We start from the raw sequence: 17,302 nt of genomic DNA, 5'->3' as shown, positions 1-17,302 counted from the left end.
ACATTAACAGCACACATAAAAAAATCCCACAATATAAATGAAAATGCTTGGCACCACAATAAAGAAAAAGGTCACAAGAAAAAGTTAGCATAGCATATGTTGACTTACACATGCTTAATCATTGTATATACCACCATACAATGATCCACAAACTCTCAAATGTAGATTTACACATTAAAAAAAGTATTATTTCTTCCTTAAGGTATCAAGTTAGTTATTTACTTGAATTCCTCAACAGAAAAGCATCTCAAGCCATTAAAATTTGAATGTAGTTGGTTATTATGCGCGGAAAGATACCATTGCCAATTAATAACCATGACATGTTTAGTTTTTAAACATGTTTTTGATAGGTTTAGCTTTTCTATGTTTTGTCATATTTGTGAAATATCTACAGGCAGTCCTCTGGGGGAAAATGTTTGGACATCCCTGCTGTGGACTCTGTAAACAATTACGCCCACGGTTGTTTAGTTTTCCCAGTAATTCCCTCAGGAAAAATAATGCTGCATATCCTCTTGGAGTTTATTATGTTTTCCATGACTTCAGAGGATGATAGTGATGTGGAGCAGTGTGGCACTGTAAAGCCCCCCCTCACAGAGTCTAATATGGCTATGGCCTCACCTGCAGTTTTTAGCTTTTTCTCTAACAGTAGGATCTAGAAATAACCAAAACTTTGCTCATGAATACTGGACAAACTCGTGGACAAAGGTGAATGTTAAATGAGGTAATGTATGTTTATAGTAAAAAAAAAAGTAAAAAAAAAAACATTACCAACTACCCCCCGCCCGCCGCACAGACTTTTTTCAACAAATAATAAGGCAGTGTACACATTTGCCCCCTCCTTCACCTGTAAGCAGTCTCATACAAATGAGATTATGAGTGAACTTTGCCCTGAGTTGTGTGTTTTGTAGTTAACATTATCTGACATCGGTGAGGACGTCTTGTACGCGACTGAGGACAAATTAGGTTGGACAACTTGTGTTTTATTAGTAACACAACATATTACCATCTCAGTTATCGCTATTTCCCTCATGTTTGCTGGGTTTTACTGTTTAATTTTATTTCAGCACTATGCAGTTGGGTAATAAAAAGCGAACAGTTGGCTTTAAATCAGGGGTCGCAAACACGCGGCCCGCAGGCCAAATGTGGCCCGCAGGACACTAGTTTGAGGCCCCCGCCTTGATATGAAAGTTTACTGTTAGTGTGGCCCGCGCAAGTTTGATATGGATGCTGTATGGTATCTTGTACCCAGAAAAAACTATTAAGTTTGATTAATGGTCATGTTAAAGGTTAAATAACTGTTAATAGTTATCCTCCCTATCTGTGTGGAAGTGGTAAGTTTTTGGCTATTTAAGTTTAAAGGAAATAACCTGAAGGCTACCGTTTAGGTCGCTAGCTCTCTAGTTTGCGAGTTAGCATGTGTCTCAAGACCCTGCAGTTGTAAATATGTTGTAAATAAAAAGAGTATAAATGTGAGTAGTTTTGTCTACAGGGCTCTAATAATGCTTTGTTCATTTTAATCTGGAAAAAATAATTTGTCTACCCACCAACTATATGTGGTTTCTTAAGTTTTTATTATTTGCCGTTTTATTATATTTATTTATTTATTACTGATTGATTGATTTTCTTTATTCTTGGTTTATTTATTTTTCATCTTTTTTGTGCAGAAAAATAAAAATTAAGATATTTGAGAACAGTGGAATGTTTTATCAGAGCTTTTATTGTAGAAAATCGGAACCAAAGCACTGAAAAGGTTTGTATATTTTCTGTTTTTAATAAATGCGTTTTTTTTGTGGAAAACCTGATGCGGCCCAGCCTTGCCCAGACCCTAGCTCCAGTGGCCCCCAGGTAAATTGAGTTTGAGACCCCTGCTTTAATTGACCCCTCGGTTGCAACTTTGAATGGTATGGTTCGATGTTAAGAAAGAGGATCGAGAAAGTGGATGGCACAAGCACAGCAGATTCTGAGTGACGTCACACAACGTCATCTTTCATGGTTGGTGCAACAAACTCACCCGGTCACATCGTAGATAATAACCAATTTCTAAATCATAAAAGGCAACGAAGCGTTAAAATACACAGGCTAAAATCAATGTCGTCATGCGACGTCTTCGTTCACTGAAGATCTCGGAAGGCTTTGACGGTAACCCGACGAGCATTTTGGCGCATGCGCACATCAACAGATGTCAACTGACAAGATAGGCTTTTCACACACACAGGGAAGTCCTAATTTCCACACAAGCGAAGCTTTTTTAAGCAGCGAAAAAGTTATGAGGTAGATAGGTAGGGGGATAACTACACTAACATTTGGTTCACCAAGCTGGCACTGCCTCGGTGAAAATGGACCAGGAGTTTGAGGACATAGAGTCCGGCGGCCGGTGGCAAAAATTATACATGGTAAGTCTGTTAGCTGGTTAGCGTCATTAGCATGTAGCTAACCGTCAATAGTGTCGGATTTCCAGAGGCAAAGTTAATATTTTTTCAACTCGTGTCGTATGTATCACGTTTCTGGTCATTTTCGTTATATACACATTTCATTCTCACTTTGTTCATCTACGTTGTTATTGTAATGACCGTGTCACTTTCCATATGTCCCAGCGCAAGGCTGTCCCAAAACTTGGAGCGAAATTAACTCCACTAATTCAACAGATTTAGCACGTTTGACTACTTAAGGCTGTGATAATTTGACAGACACAAATTTTATGATATTGACAGGAATATTTGTCCTTATTAATATCCTCACTGAACCACCCCCGCTTGTTATTTAAGGTCATGTTTGTTGTCTATAGGAAATTAGAAGTCAGTCTCATGAGTGCGCCTACAAGGTGGCAAAGTATCCAGAGAATCGCATACGCAACCGATACAGAGACGTCAGTCCTTGTAGGTATACACACACACACACACACATCTTAATATCACAATGTCTTGAAACCAACCATCTGTCCTTCCTTACAGTTGATCACAGTCGGGTCAAGCTGAAGAATGCAGACAACGACTACATCAATGCCAGCCTGGTTGTCATGGAAGAAGCTCAGCGACGTTACATATTGACTCAGGCAAGTTGTGGCCATTAAAAAAAACAGCAGGTCAGTTTGGGAGAGGCACGAGAACCCTGCCTTGTTGGACACCTTTGATAGAAAAAAAAAAAAAAAACCTCCCCAAACATGGTGTTAATCTCCTGCAGCTTGAACACATTAACATAGCAAACACAGCCTGAGGAAATTAAACTGTTATCTTATTTGCTGGGCATCAAAGCTTATAAAGTAGTACGGTACTGTAGTCTCTATTGTGTACTGTAGCTATAACAGTGTCTTGTTGTTGTTGCACAGGGTCCCCTCAGGAACACATGTGGCCATTTCTGGCTCATGATCTGGGAGCAGAAGACCAAAGCCATCATCATGCTCAACAGGGTCATTGAGAAAGGCTCGGTAAGCAGAGCATCAAGAACGATTGGCTCACTGAAGCATCACCCAAGGAACTTTGCACTTGTCCAACGTCATAAATTACATATATCACATACAATGTAACATTGTTGAGACACAAACATGAGCAATACAAGCATGGCTGGTAACATTCTGCTGGTATTTTAACAGCAAGAAGACAAGCAATGATCAAACGTACAGCTCACATATGTGAATATTCTCATTCTTCCAGGTCATTGTATTATCTATACAGCATTGAATCCATCCTAAATGGGCTGGAGGTGTTTTTAATAGTGCCCTTTCCCATTGCGTGCATTAAGGAGCTGTTTCTATATCTTTAGAATGCATAGAAGATAGAAAGAAGCGTGTTCATGTATCACAAAATTCCCCCAAAATGAAATAGTAAATAGAAGAAAATGGTCATTAATGATAGATTTGTTTTCGTCTCACCAGGAAAAGTGCGCCCAGTACTGGCCCATGGCCGAGGACAGAGAGATGGCCTTTAAGGACACACGCTTTTCAGTGGCGCTGTTGTCAGAAGATATAAAGTCTTACTACACTACCAGAGTTCTGGAGCTGCAGAACGTTCATGTAAGTTTACTTTTGCCTCCTATTCCTGTCGTCAAGCGCCATTGGCAAAAGTTTGCGCTCTGCCACAGACGGGCGAGAAAAGAGAAGTACACCACTTTCATTACACCACGTGGCCCGACTTTGGCGTCCCCGAATCCCCGGCGTCCTTCCTCAACTTTCTCTTGAAGGTGCGCGAGTCGGGGGCGCTGGGAGCGGATCACGGGCCGGCCGTGGTGCACTGCAGCGCCGGAATTGGACGCTCGGGCACCTTTTCGCTAGTGGACACGTGTCTAGTGCTGGTGAGTTGTGTGTGTGTGTGAGAGAGTGTGGGTGTTATTCTCTGATTCATTGGCGAGAAAAAAAGGTGAAACTATGGTGTACAGAAATCCAACATACTAGCTAGCGAGAGAGACACACATAAATTGACTATTTTTAAAAATAGTCCATTTATGGCTGCTGGCCGTCACTGACAACACGTGATTATTATTATTTTGGAACAAACAAATGTAAAAGTGCGTACAGGGACCGAGTGTTCAGCATGTTGGCCACAATGTCTGGAGGTTTGAATCCCCGTTGGACATCTCTGTGGAGATGGCATGTTCTTCCTGTGTCCTACGGCTTCCTCCCATGTTCCAGAAGTATGCCTGTTAGGTTAATTGGTGACTCTAAAAAGCCCACAGGTATGAATGTGAGTGTGTGCGATTGGCTGGCCACCTGCTCAGGGTGGACCCCGCCTCTTGCCCAAAATCAGCTGGGATAGGCTCCAAGTGGCATAGCGGCAAAAGTCGGTCTGCCATTGTTGTTGCCTTTCCAGAAGTGATTGGCGAAAATATCCTTAATGGTTCCCCGATTATGTAAGTGACGTTTCAATGAGGGTGTAATATGTTCCTTTGTGTTCTTAGAACGTGTTTATGAGCACCGGTGTTCAAAGACTTGCCTTTGAAGTTTTGGGCCTTCATGATATCATGAAGGAAAAAACACCACTGACCCGCCCCTATGTAGACGAGACGCCCCCTACCCCGGTTTATATGTGCCCCTCCCAAAAAAACAAAACGGCTTTGCTACACATCTTAAAATAAACCCAATGTTGATAAACATTGTTCTCAAGCAGATGGACAAGCGGAAAGAGCCGCTAGTGGACATTAAAAGGATTCTTTTGGACATGAGGAAATACCGCATGGGTCTCATCCAGACACCCGACCAGCTGCGCTTCTCCTTCATGGCCGTCCTGGAAGGCTCCAAGTGCATCATGGGAGACCCCAGTGTGCAGGTACCTACAACACATGCTCACACGCGCGTTATAGTAGTCAACATGTGCCGTTCCGTCTACACAGAGCCAATGGCGAGAGTTGTCCCAGGAAGACCAGGCACCCACGACCGACTCCCCTCCCGCCTCCCTGCCTCAGGTCCGCTGTCCCACAGAGCGATGCAACGGCAGCCAACAGACGGGACCTCCAGATGAGCAGGAAGACTACAGGCAGGACGGCAAGGTCCAAACAGAGTCCCCCTCCAAGGAGCAGGAGCAGGACAACAGCACAACAACACAGTCAGTACACACCAGCACTGCCAATCAACCCGTCAATCATTCAAGTTAAGATAACCTTATTTTTGCCACAGCAAACGACGTCGAGATGACAGCTTCTCCATAACGGGCACAGTCAAAACCAGCCAGAGGACGAATGACGGCGAGAGGAAGAGGAAAAGGTGATTATCATCTCTCGCCTGCTTGGGGACTACAAAGACAGCGTTGTCTTTCTGCACATGAGCGGTCTGCCATCACACGCTAACCAGTCCTTCCATCATCGCCACGCTCAAATTTGATGTTCTCTTCTCGGACAGCTTGGGCTGCATTTGCTGCACGTGACCCGGCGCTGACGGGGTGTGTGCAGTATGTCCGTACCCCCAGCTTTACTGTGACAGCCAACCAGCACACTTTACAGCAGGAACGTGTACAAATACGTCCCAGAGCTCTCGTACGTGACGTTTGACGTGTGTCTGCTGTGTTTTGTTTCTCAGTTGCCTGGCAACAGTTTGGAATTTTTGGTAAATGCACTCCGGCATGAGTGTGTGTGGGAGTGCTGTAGATTTACGTATTTATTGCCCCTCAGTGTGTATGTATGATACTGTAAGTACGTAAGATGGTATATAAGCATATCTTCTCGTGGTATTGTGTTGATTCAATGTAAAGTCGTCCGTCCCATCTTGCTCCGTTAGTGCAGGGGTGTCCAAAGTGTGGCCCTGGGGCCATTTGCGGAATGGACACATAAAAAAATACAATAAAAGAATACTACAACAAAAAACAAGGAAAATAAAGAAAGTCTTAAAGCAGGAGTGCCCATTGCATAAACGTGACACCTTGTAGATGTCACGTGACATCAGTCAGCTGACATTAAGCTTCCCTCCGATGAACTCCAGCTACCCTGCAGCGATGGTGCATACACATGCTGAAACCGTGATGCGTTTTGCGTTGCAGCGGGAGAGTAAAACCTGTACTCTTGATTTAATAATTGAGTTTTTGTCTCCCATAGAGCGAAGACAAGCGACTGCTGACTCCGACCCCGCCACCCCCAACCGAGGGTACGTTCAAAGGAAACGCTGGCAGCAAAACATCAGCAGGCAGGGAACCCCAGCTGGCCTCTGACTTCCACCAGCGTTCCTCGTCCATCCCAAGTTGTGGTTTCAGCTCACCAGCACGCTTGTCTGCATTCTCCCTCTCCAAACTGTTTACAGCACACACACGTTCGTTACTCAAACAGAAGACACCAGCGTTATTAAAAGGTTTGCTTTGCAGCTTTGTCATACTACATTTATACAGACTGAACCAGGAACTATGCATTGCCATTTTATACATGTGTATTTTTCCAGGGGTGGAAATGTTTCTATTTTTATAAGGATACTTGAAGTTTTTCGCAGCAATGTGGCAAAAGTCATTGGCATGTATATGAAGGTTTTTTTTTCACAGAAAAAAAACGAGAGCATTGTTACACATTTGAAGACAATTTGATGACATTTTCTTATAATGGGAAAAAAGTCAATGCTATGAACTTGTCATAATAAAACTGGTATCTAGTTTATTACACAACACCCTGTGATGGAAGAATTGCTCTTTTTCTTTTTGCTACTTTATGATAGAAAATACTTGGCTTTTTTATTTATAGTCATATTTCAAGGGGATGTTAAACATTTTGAGTGATGAGCGGTCAGCGTATTGTTCCAAGAGTCATGTTACAAAGGTGGGCGGCGATGCTGGGAACACCGCATGGCGCCTGGCCAACCACTTTCAGTTAGTCGGGCCAAATGAGGTCCAGCCGAGAACTGCTCAAAAATTCACACTGGCTTGGCTCTTGCCCCCCCCAAATGTAAAACACTCAAAAAGGGTTGCAGAAGTGCTCATTTAGGTCAGTTCCTGTAAGTCGGTTCTTTTTTTGACAGAACGTGGCGTAGCAGCTTACAATGACAAAAATTATGTTTCAGAAGAGGGCTGGAGGGATGCCACTCCCAAAGAGGAGACTCCAGGATGCTGGGATCTTCCACTTGGCCTCTTGCTTCTAAAAAGAAAGAATGGGGTACACGTCACAAGGCAGTTAATGACAATATGTGGAAGGGTGCTAGGTTAAACTCTTCTGTACGCTATGCTAGCAACCTCGCCTCTACCCACCGAGAGGGGTGTCCAAAGTGCTCACTCCATGCTATTCTATGGAATAAGCACGCCAAGGTGCTGAAACCAACCAATGAACCCACTTCCAATTGGCAATATATTGTGGCCGACATAATTATCAAGTAAATTTTTTATTTGTGCGATGTTTGTGTCATTACCATCCCAGGCCTCGTGCCAAAAATACTTTTTTCTGAATGAGGAATCATGTTTTAATCTTGCCAGACCTTGCAACACCCCTAACCAAAACACCTGATCCCCTGTTCTTATTTTAGATGTGTTGCTTACAGGGTCCAGCAGGTGGAGCCAGTCGTTCAGGTGATTGAGGAGCGTGAAGGCGTCCGGGATGTTGTCGCCCTCCGAGCAGAAGATGAGCAGCACGGCTAGTGGGACCTCGTTTGCACAGCTACACAACCACATCGTCAGCTATAACACATTTCCTGTCAATGTTTTTTTTTTTTTTTTTAAAAGACACCCACCTATCTGTGAAGAGCCCTTTTGTGATGCCGCCTCCAGGGACAAAGAGCCTTGGCTCCACGTTGCCGTCTACATGTCCTGGGCAAGGGGGCACCCTCTCCATCTCCCTCCATCCCAGCTCCTTCAGGGCGTCTGCGCTGGCCTTCAGGAGGCTGGGTGTGATCAGGTACCTTATAGGAGTGCTAAAACACACAGCACAGATGCCAGGTTATCAATACAGATGTGTGGTGTGAATAAAACCAACACAAAACGCACAAACCAGTTGAGAACCATTGATTTAGAGCAGCGTTCATGCGGTATGTGCTTTAAAAAAGTGGTCTTGTAATACATTGCAGTGATACTCAACTGGTGGGTGGGGAACCAAAAGCCAGATGTTACATACAAATATGTGATATACAACCAATGTCTGAAAGAATTACTAATTTTGATATGCCATTTCATCTCGCCTATGCAATGAGCCTTTAGTAATTGGACCATACCCTTGCAGCTGCTGGTCATCCCTCTGGTAGGCATGGCTGCTGGATAGAACAACCGTCCTGGAGAAACCACTAGATTTGATCCAGGACAACAGCAGCTGACTGAACTTTTTGGATTTTGTCTGAGGGGCAAAAAAACAATTTAGAATCATGTGGAATCTACAGCGGTCCACAGCAAGGGATGTGGATACCTTCACAATTGGCGCCCTGATTTGAAGAACAGCTAGCTTGAGCTCAGGTGCAGCGTAGACTGTTGGTATGAAGGGTAGATTAATTAGGGTTAATTTGCGCTATGAAGGCTAATTCTACACATGCACCTTCTGCAGCAGTGTGCAGCTCCTCTTCGTCGTCCTTGGAGGTGGCGTACGGGTTATTCCCCGCCATGGGGATGAGGCAGTCCGTGTGCAGGTACCCCACTCGGCGTAGGTTTAGGGTGGATATGATCAGATCCACCGCCAGCTGGCCCACATTGCCCACCGCCACTGCCGGCTAGAGTCAGGGGAAATGCATAATCAAGACGTACACCCTTTAGGCAACTTATTTCTGCCTTCGATTGTACATGTTTTTAAACCATTTTCCCACATTGTGTGCTTAAATAAGAAAAGCATGTTTTTGCTCTGTAAAAACGAATTAGCTCTCACACTCCTATTACAATCTTTTAGAGGCTAACTAGCTTACAAAATTAGTTAACTCGCGTACACGAAAACATTAGGCACATAACTCACCATAACGAGCGTCACATCTTTAAATATAGGCATGGAGCTTTGTGAAGAGATAAACATGATGGGTTTTGTTAACAAAAATGTAAAAGAGACAATCTTGAGCAGTTTCTATTCTGTTTTCATGCAGGGCGCTGGGGTCCTTCGGTCCCGGTGTCGACTCATTGTGATTGAAGGCTATAAAGTGCCTGAATAAAAATGAAACAAAAATGTAGTTTGGTTGAAAATGTTTTGACAGGGATTATGAACGTTTACTTGTATCCTTCCAATTCAGTCGTCGACTCATCCGGATTGAATACTTGGATGTGCCTGAATAAAAGTCATGAAAATCAGGTCAAATAAAAAATAATGAAACAATAAAATGTAATGCTTTGCGTTAATTTTTCAACAAAACGGGTTGACATTTTAAGTCTTTGCTGTTCAAACATGTTGTAAAATGTTGGTTTATATACTGGCATATATTTGAGCTACTACTTCCGTAAACATTTTCCGCGTCCAAGAGAAGTAAGTTTTGAAGCGGTAATGTAAACAAACACAACTAACACGCCGTTGACAGCAAATCACATACATTTCTCACGTAATGTTAATGTGTTAGTTTATTTTTTTATTTCACCATACATATATAATGGGAAAATGCGAAATTTAAAACCATATACAATAGGAAAATGCGAAGTTACTCAGAACCCCTCTGACAACACCCTAGTTTAAAAAAATACTGTATTGTCCATATATTATTAATACAGTACTCGAAATATTGCATGACTTAAACAACATATATCGAGCATCATTTAAAAAAAATAATTCAACATTTCACTTCATCAGGGATGGATTCTCCTTTCATGGCAGCCAAGGCGTTTTCTACCATCTTCCGCACCATCCTTCTTATCGTGGTGATAGTGCTGGTGCCGAAATGAGGGGTGATCAGCACATTGGGAAGGCCGATGAGAGGATGATCCCTGTGGAGAATGACATTGAGGATTTGTCAGTGGCAGAGTTGGGAACAAGTCAGTGTTTTTCAAGTCTTTAATGCCAAGTCTTGGTAAAACCTTCAAGTCAAGACAACATGTCCCAAGTCATTTGTTCTTAAGCCTCATTGGCCATAAATAGATGCATTCAATGAGGCAGGTTCTGTGTGAGAAAATGTGCTGTCTTGTTGGAAATTTCCAACAAGTTCCATTCAAGTCAAGAGTCATTGATATCAGAGTCCAAGTCGAGTAACAAGTCTTTGATGATATTGGCAATTCCAGTCCAAAGTCATCAAAACATTGACTCGAGTCACATTTTAATATTCCCAGTTTTCGCATGAAATGAGTGGGAGAGTGAGAGAGACCTTGGAAGAGGTTCAGGATAAGTCACATCCAAAGCAGCTCCTCGTATGGTCCTGGCCTGCAGAGCCTTAACCAAAGCGTCCTGGTCCACCACAGGACCTTAGGGCATTCGAAAGTTAAGACGGTTTTGACAATGAACTAACATGTCATGAGATTCCCACCTCTGCTGATGTTGATCAGCGTCGCTGTGGGCTTCATGAGGCCCAACTCTCGTGTGCTGATGAGGCCGGTGGTGTCGGGGGTCAGACAGACCACCAGCATGACAAAGTCGGAGCGCGTCAGCAGGTCGTCCATGCTCTGGCAGTAGGTCGCCGCCACTGCCTCCTCCACCTCAGCGCTCCTGACCAGGAAAAACTACAGATAAGCATCATAATGTTTCCTGGTTTTTCTCTCATGTCAAAATGTGCATGGTCATAATGTGGGTACATGTACAGGGTACATGTTGAATACAAGAAGTGAAGGGGGGTAGAATTAAATAAGCTTTGCTCCTTCCAACTCCTTTTTGGACGTGTGGAATTGTCAGTTGCAATATGCGATATATTCCAAAGTAACATGTATGCATATTCAACAGATATTTCCATAAATACCATTACCATTGGTGCTATTTATACTGAAAAATGGCGGCCAATGCAACATAATGATAATGTATATTTCACCTTCTGTTTCTGTTGTAATACAGGACATTCATGTCAAATCCTTTGGCGCGCTGAGCGATCCTCTCGCCGATCTTTCCCATTCCGATAATCCCCAGAGTTGACCCCGTGACCTCCACGCCTCCCAGCCATTGAGGTAAGCAGGTGGTGTTGGGGTCCATCATGGACTGGTGACCTGCAAACACACCAGGGTCAGATGATCTGGGCTGTGGATGTTTACAGGGCGACGAGCCCCACCTTCGACAATGGTTCGCGCCGACGCCAGCAGGAGCCCCATGGCCATGTCCGCAGTGCAGTCGCTGACCACCCCGGGCGTGTTGGCCACCTTCAGCCCCAGGCTGGTGACGTAGGGCAGGTCCAGGTGGTCGTAGCCCGCCCCCCCACTGGAGATTAACTTGAGGGACGGGAGCGAGCTGAGCAGCGCCGGCGTGGCCTGTGGGGTACACAGCCACTGAAACAGCACCTGGATTTTGGGGCCGTGCAGTTGGGGGTCCCGTAGGAAGTCCTCGTGGGGGACCAGCTGAAAGTGTTGACTCAGGAGGTCCACTGCCTCCTCCAGGATGCCTTGCTCGCCCACCTCAGAAATCAGAGCCCACGGTTTGTCGCTCTCCATCATCTGCAAGCGTGTTGAGAGGTAAGTGTGCACATTGGCCTATTATTGGTTCACCTGAGTAAAAAAAGTGCACTGTAGAAACTAGAACAAGGCCACAATAATAATGGTTGTTTGTCTATGAGCCCTGCCATTGGCTGGTCATCAGTATAGGGTGTACCCCGCCTCTCGCCCAAAGTCAGCTGGGATAGGCTCCAGCATAACCCCGCCACTTTATAGTGAGGATAAGCGCCATAGATAATCATGGATGGATTAATCACGTTAACTGCCCTCAAGGGGTATCATCACAATGCTCATTTTGCAAAATAGAAGAGGAATCAATAAGGCACTTATTCTACGAATGTACCATTTATCAAGTTTCTCAAAAATTGCATTTTTATGTTCCTGTAATTCTGCTTATACTGTTTTGTACAATTGAAGTTTGTAATAAAATATACATTTTTTAAAAGTAACTGCCCTCGTGACCCGGAAGTAGAATGATTTGAAAATAAAATGTTTTTTTAAAGAAAATAAATAGAACCCCAAAAACTAACAAATAACACATCCTTCCGTCATCCGTCACAGAACTACATTACGTAGAAAACTTTTTGTCGCCGCGAGTCCGCCTTCTTGTGTAGCACTACCTTGTTCGTTTGCGACTTTCGACGTTTTTACTGATGCTTTCTGAAATTCTGGCGATAAGGCATTAAAATGTTGTGCTACACAAGATGGCGGCGACACCGCGCTCTTGTGTGTTGTGTCCGGCCTGGTGTTAGCTTTCTACGTCTTTCTATTTACGTGGTGTTCATCAGTGGACCCACAGCTTGCAGAAGACCCCCACGCTTTTCCAGAATTCTGGGTCTAAATAGCTGACTTCAGTCCGCCTGCACATTACACCGCATCCCATTCGTAGACGGCCTCAATCTGTTTTGGAACCGTTTCTCCGTGCAGGCAAGATGCTATCCATCCAAGCCACCAGGGAAGTTACATGCTAACCTTAGTCCGCTATATTTATCCACCAGCCTCCCCCCTCCTGTCGCTGCTCTCCACTTGTAGCGCCCCCTGCAGGCACCACCACACGGATCAGTGATCCAGGTCCAGATAATCTTATTGAGACCGTGTCTATTAAATCCACATATCTTTTCACATAATTTGCCTTTCAGCGTCTGGATGACCATTCGACTGAACTACTAGATGGCCAATAACTTTGTTTAATTGAGGGACGAATAAAGGCATATCTTAATCTTAATCTTAATCTTAATTAATCAAATTAATTAATTTGTTAATTAATTAATTTGTTAATTAATTAATTTGTTTAATTAATTAATACATAAAAAGTAAGCCAAATACATATTTATGCTGTTTGATTTTGACATTGACATTTTAATATTGTTTATGGCCCTTGCCAATACACGGATATTAGCAACGTCAAGCTCTGTGTGACTTGGTATTGCCCATCACTAGTGAATATGAAGCTGGAACGGGTTAACAATTAATTGTGCTTACAACCTAACCAAAGTGGACATTTAGCAAAGCAAAGCAAACACACAGCACCCCCCCCCCCCCCCCCCCCTCAGGCTGAGCTTGGTGGACTTTGACATGGACCACTTGGAAGCATCTACAACACTTTTAAAGTAGAAATAATCACTGAAAGTGGTTCATCTTAACAAATTCTATTTGCATATCACCACCAATAATAATGATAATAATAATAATAATAATGAATACACACATTACCTTCTTGTGTTGGTGCACAGATCTTTGCACACACTTTAATTGCAAACTCCTCGATACCTGTACGGGATTCCACAGAATCCGCACACTCTGGACAAAGACGGTTTGCATCGTGGCTGCAGGCTTATTAATCTAATCTAATTAATCATCCATGTAGTTTGGTAACATTGAACAAATGAAAGAAAAACAAGACAAGGTGTTATAAATGATTGACCATCATGTTAGGGGTTTACTGAGCAAAAAGAAGCGTTGTCACATATACTCACCTCAGGAGCTCGCCTTTCCGGTCATCTAAGCGTGCTCGCAGGGAGCCAAACGTCTACGGGTACACGCCAGAAAGCATCCTATGCCAGTGTGTCCGTTGTCTCCTGTGTGACACTGCCGGATCTGCATACGTGCAGGGCGTACGGAACACCTCAAACAGGAAGCCAGGAGCGTAAGCAGAGACCCGACACACAGGTCAGCACCCGTTCACACCTCTGCCCTCTCGGGGAAGAGGCACCGGGCCATTCAAACCCAGACAAGCAGACTCGGGAAAGGCTCTTTAGGACGTCCACCAGCCTGAACTTGAAAAGGCCGAGAAGATCGCAAGGTCAGGAGGCTTTCTTGACTTTCACTTCACAAAGATATCAGACTAGTCTTCTTGTCTCCTGTTTTATTTGACCAATTGTTTACTTTGTGCAAGCGCCTGGTGTCAGTAATGTGTCATAGTTTTGTCACACGGGTATGAATCAAGTCATCATAGTTGCCATCATAACTTGCATCAGGGTTCCAAAGACGGGCACTTTTAGCATCATCATTGTCACCTTCTTTCATCATCTGTTCATCAATCTTTCTTTCAGTCTGTTTGGTTTTCCAGCTTCTACGTCTCCGTTGTAATCATTCTTGATGGACTATTTTTTTCATCTTCAGGTGTCCTTCTGAGTCCCCAAAAAACAATTTAGCCGTAATCCTGGTACCTGTAAGTGAGGACATAGTACCGCTAGATGGCAGCAACACATTAGTGGTTTATCTGCAGAGGCCTTGACCCCACCCCCTCCCCCCATAGAGAATGCCTGCTTTCACATTACAGGGTCAAGTGTGTTACAAATAATAATGACAATATTTTGTTCTAGATAATCTGAAAACAACAGCATGGCGGTTGAGTGGTTAGCGCAGACCTCACAGCTAGGAGGACCAGGGTTCGATTCCACCCTCGGCCATCTCTGTGTGGAGTTTGCATGTTCTCCCCGTGCATGCGTGGGTTTTCTCCGGGTACTCCGGTTTCCTCCCACATTCCAAAAACATGCTATGTTAATTGGCCACTCCAAATTGTCCATAGGTATGAATGTGAGTGTGAATGGTTGTTTGTCTATATGTGCCCTGTGATTGGCTGGCCACCAATCCAGGGTGTACCCCGCCTCTCGCCCGAAGACAGCTGGGATAGGCTCCAGCACCCCCGCGACCCTCGTGAGGGAAAGCGGTAGAAAATGAATGAATGAATATGAAAACAGAATAAAATACAACTATTATTATTATTATCATTATTGTTATAGGATTGGCCCTAATAAAAAATATATTGTAAATTAAAAAAATGTATTATGATAAGCTAATGATAATCTAAACTAATACAAATAGTGTAAATGTAATAATGCATTCCACATGGAGCATGATGTATTCTTTAAATGCGACATGTTAATATGTCGTAGCATGGCCATGCTGCATGTCAAGGCCTCGTGTTTGCAGCCAGGTGAGGCTCTAAACCCGACTGCCAGAGTCTTATATCATTGTCACGATCCTGTACAGTGTCTTTAAATCCACTCTGGCTCAGCGTGATAGATGACTGTGTTTAGCACCTTTTGCAGCTTGCTTTCTCTTACTGTAGCAGGACACACACACGTGTTGTTTTTGCAATAATAATAATAATAACGGACACAATTACCCCACTTCTAACCAAAATGGATGCGTTTTTGGGGGTGGGTTATTGAGGCTTTTCTGAGGTTTATTCCTTTTACACATGCCTGCCAAATTGTACAGTGCTAAGTGAAACTGGCTTTGGGGGCCGACTTTTTAAAATGCTGGTTCAACACCGCTGCAAATGTAATGTGTACATAAAGGCCCACAGAAGTGACCAAAATGTGTGTTTTGCAGCACGGCTTCTTGAGGGTTATTGGTAGCTCTACTCGTGGTAGACGTGCCTGCCAAATTGTATAGTGCCAGGTGAAACAGGCTTCGGGGGCTGAATTTTCAAATAGCTGTGCAACACACACGAGTGTATCTGTTTAATGGTCCCGAAGAGGCTCAGCACGCCACTCCCAGCATGTTCTGGTTGAGAATAAATTCACCTGCTGGCTAATCCAGGCAGGCTTGAGCATTAGTCTGCCTATCATGACGCACGGCGCTTGTGCTGTGAAGTAACAGGTCAGCCCTGCTTCACACTCAAGCCAGAGAACGTCTGTGCTATTGCTGCAATGTTAGTGGATGTGCATTGCCTCCATTGATAGGAGCGCATCAATGCAACATCATGCAACGTTCTCCTGTGTAAGATCTCAAGGCGGCACCATTACAGGGCCACGAAGCTGTGAGCGCCGCAAGGTTAGCGCTGAGTGGTTAGGTAAGAGATAATCGTTCAGGAGAGGTTGTTCAGATCAGTGGCCTCTCCACACCGCGCATGGCTTCTTAGCCCCGTCCCTAAAGCTGCTCTTACCTAACGATGCACCCCGTGTGCAGCCATGGGCTGGCTCATTTACAAGGAAGACTTTTTTTTCTCGCTTTGCTCGCTTTGTGCATGTTCAGTGGAGGTAGTGGTGGTGTTGTTGGGGGGATGGGGGGGGGGGGGGGTATTGCTCAATGGTAGACAGCTGGTCAGATCAATGTTATGCAAAGCTATTAGTCAGAGGTTGCGGCTTCCCAGCACTCAGGGACTCTCCCTCAGGGTCAAACGGGCTGATGAGCCGCCACTTCTGCTGCGAGTGGATTACACTGTTGCCCGCTGGGTGGGGGGGGTCACGGCCTCGCCGCATCTTTACATTGTCCAACAATGGCGGCACGGCGTGGAATTACGCTGGCACGGAATGCAATGCGAGGCGGTGGGACGGCGCATTAGCGCCTTTCACAGCTGGAGGATTGATGTCGTTATGTCATTTTAATGGAAGCATTTTAATGGCAGATTATATGGTTTATGCTATAGATGAGAAGATTATTGTTTCAGTTTCTGGTTGGTAACACTAATCCTCTGAATGTTTACACTTAAGGCAGATTTTTGCAGAAAAAATTCACAAAAATATGCCATTTGCCATTAAGGAATAACAATGGATGCACAGTTGCAGAACTACAGTTAGGTCCAGATGTATTTGGACTGTGAGAAATAGACATATTATACACAAAAACACAGTAGATCTGAATTAGTACAATCAACTCATGACTGAAGTGTAGATTTTTAGCTTGAATGAAAATATTTTGCAAAGATGTAACATGAATTAGCGGCATTATTATTTTACTTCCATGGACGCCGACACATGCTAGCCTTTTTGAAAAGAAATATTTGATGACAGTCCCTGTCTTGATTGTTGACATTGACGTTCTTATTCTCGGTGAGTGATGCAACTGAAGGTGACAAATTAAGGAGCATTCCGAGTGTCAGCGCAGCTGACTCAGCAGAAGGCGGGAGGAGGGATGGTTCTAAGTGTGCTCTGTAAGGCCAT

General features: G+C 44.1%; 3 protein-coding genes and 1 long non-coding RNA gene across 10 annotated transcripts; 2 read left to right on the top strand and 2 right to left on the bottom strand.

Moving 5' to 3' along the window:
- The first annotated feature begins 2,141 nt into the window (after positions 1-2,141).
- ptpn2b (protein tyrosine phosphatase non-receptor type 2b) lies at positions 2,142-7,070 on the top strand. 3 transcript variants are annotated; one of them, XR_009119352.1, is made up of 11 exons: positions 2,142-2,393; positions 2,786-2,876; positions 2,952-3,052; positions 3,326-3,424; positions 3,872-4,009; positions 4,078-4,287; positions 5,097-5,258; positions 5,323-5,534; positions 5,606-5,692; positions 5,828-5,961; positions 6,517-7,070. XR_009119352.1 is itself a non-coding variant. In XM_058047348.1 (10 exons), the coding sequence occupies exons 1-10, from the start codon at positions 2,337-2,339 to the stop codon at positions 6,536-6,538; spliced, it is 1,176 nt and encodes a 391-aa protein (XP_057903331.1). In that variant the 5' UTR covers positions 2,153-2,336; the 3' UTR covers positions 6,539-7,070. The 3 variants fall into 3 exon arrangements, 1 of the variants encoding a protein (XP_057903331.1); XR_009119353.1 differs by having other exon boundaries at positions 2,152-2,393; positions 5,100-5,258; XM_058047348.1 differs by lacking the exon at positions 5,828-5,961 and having other exon boundaries at positions 2,153-2,393; positions 5,100-5,258.
- Positions 6,745-9,541, bottom strand: psmg2 (proteasome (prosome, macropain) assembly chaperone 2). Its single transcript, XM_058047354.1, has 7 exons — positions 9,322-9,541; positions 8,914-9,085; positions 8,788-8,846; positions 8,600-8,718; positions 8,123-8,302; positions 7,932-8,049; positions 6,745-7,536 (listed from the first exon to the last, which is right to left on the bottom strand). The coding sequence occupies exons 1-7, from the start codon at positions 9,376-9,378 to the stop codon at positions 7,459-7,461; spliced, it is 783 nt and encodes a 260-aa protein (XP_057903337.1). The 5' UTR covers positions 9,379-9,541; the 3' UTR covers positions 6,745-7,458.
- On the top strand, positions 7,726-12,929 carry LOC131101939 (uncharacterized). Its single transcript, XR_009119355.1, has 3 exons — positions 7,726-10,319; positions 11,323-11,432; positions 11,519-12,929. It is a non-coding gene; the product is annotated as an uncharacterized LOC131101939 (long non-coding RNA).
- On the bottom strand, positions 9,818-14,238 carry zgc:136493 (uncharacterized protein LOC692276 homolog). 5 transcript variants are annotated; one of them, XM_058047349.1, is made up of 7 exons: positions 13,886-14,238; positions 13,623-13,756; positions 11,534-11,912; positions 11,300-11,471; positions 10,805-10,983; positions 10,646-10,742; positions 9,818-10,271 (listed from the first exon to the last, which is right to left on the bottom strand). In XM_058047349.1, the coding sequence occupies exons 2-7, from the start codon at positions 13,728-13,730 to the stop codon at positions 10,118-10,120; spliced, it is 1,089 nt and encodes a 362-aa protein (XP_057903332.1). In that variant the 5' UTR covers positions 13,731-13,756; positions 13,886-14,238; the 3' UTR covers positions 9,818-10,117. The 5 variants fall into 5 exon arrangements, with proteins under 5 accessions (XP_057903332.1, XP_057903336.1, XP_057903334.1 ...); XM_058047353.1 differs by lacking the exons at positions 13,623-13,756; positions 13,886-14,238 and adding an exon at positions 12,882-12,941; XM_058047351.1 differs by lacking the exons at positions 13,623-13,756; positions 13,886-14,238 and adding an exon at positions 12,684-12,875.
- Between the last annotated feature and the right edge of the window lie 3,064 nt (positions 14,239-17,302).

The sequence above is a fragment of the Doryrhamphus excisus genome, chromosome 14 (genome assembly GCF_030265055.1).
Source record: "Doryrhamphus excisus isolate RoL2022-K1 chromosome 14, RoL_Dexc_1.0, whole genome shotgun sequence".
Lineage (NCBI taxonomy): Eukaryota > Metazoa > Chordata > Actinopteri > Syngnathiformes > Syngnathidae > Doryrhamphus > Doryrhamphus excisus.
Note: the sequence above shows the minus strand (reverse complement) of the source record. Positions and strands in the feature narration are given on the sequence as shown.

Excerpts from the sequence above, each read along its gene's own strand:
- ptpn2b (XM_058047348.1), top strand. The coding sequence starts at position 2,337 with ATGGACCAGGAGTTTGAGGACATAGAGTCCGGCGGCCGGTGGCAAAAA. Across the intron at positions 2,394-2,785 it reads GGTGGCAAAAATTATACATG|GAAATTAGAAGTCAGTCTCA; the intron begins GTAAGTCTGTTA and ends TGTTGTCTATAG. Across the intron at positions 3,053-3,325 it reads GACGTTACATATTGACTCAG|GGTCCCCTCAGGAACACATG; the intron begins GCAAGTTGTGGC and ends GTTGTTGCACAG.
- zgc:136493 (XM_058047349.1), bottom strand. The coding sequence starts at position 13,730 with ATGCAAACCGTCTTTGTCCAGAGTGTGCGGATTCTGTGGAATCCCGTA. Across the intron at positions 10,984-11,299 it reads TATTACAACAGAAACAGAAG|GAGCGCTGAGGTGGAGGAGG; the intron begins GTGAAATATACA and ends TTTCCTGGTCAG. Across the intron at positions 10,272-10,645 it reads TATCCTGAACCTCTTCCAAG|GGATCATCCTCTCATCGGCC; the intron begins GTCTCTCTCACT and ends CATTCTCCACAG.
- psmg2 (XM_058047354.1), bottom strand. The coding sequence starts at position 9,378 with ATGTTTATCTCTTCACAAAGCTCCATGCCTATATTTAAAGATGTGACG. Across the intron at positions 8,847-8,913 it reads GCTGCACACTGCTGCAGAAG|TCTACGCTGCACCTGAGCTC; the intron begins GTGCATGTGTAG and ends TCATACCAACAG. Across the intron at positions 8,303-8,599 it reads GATGACCAGCAGCTGCAAGG|CACTCCTATAAGGTACCTGA; the intron begins GTATGGTCCAAT and ends TGTGTGTTTTAG.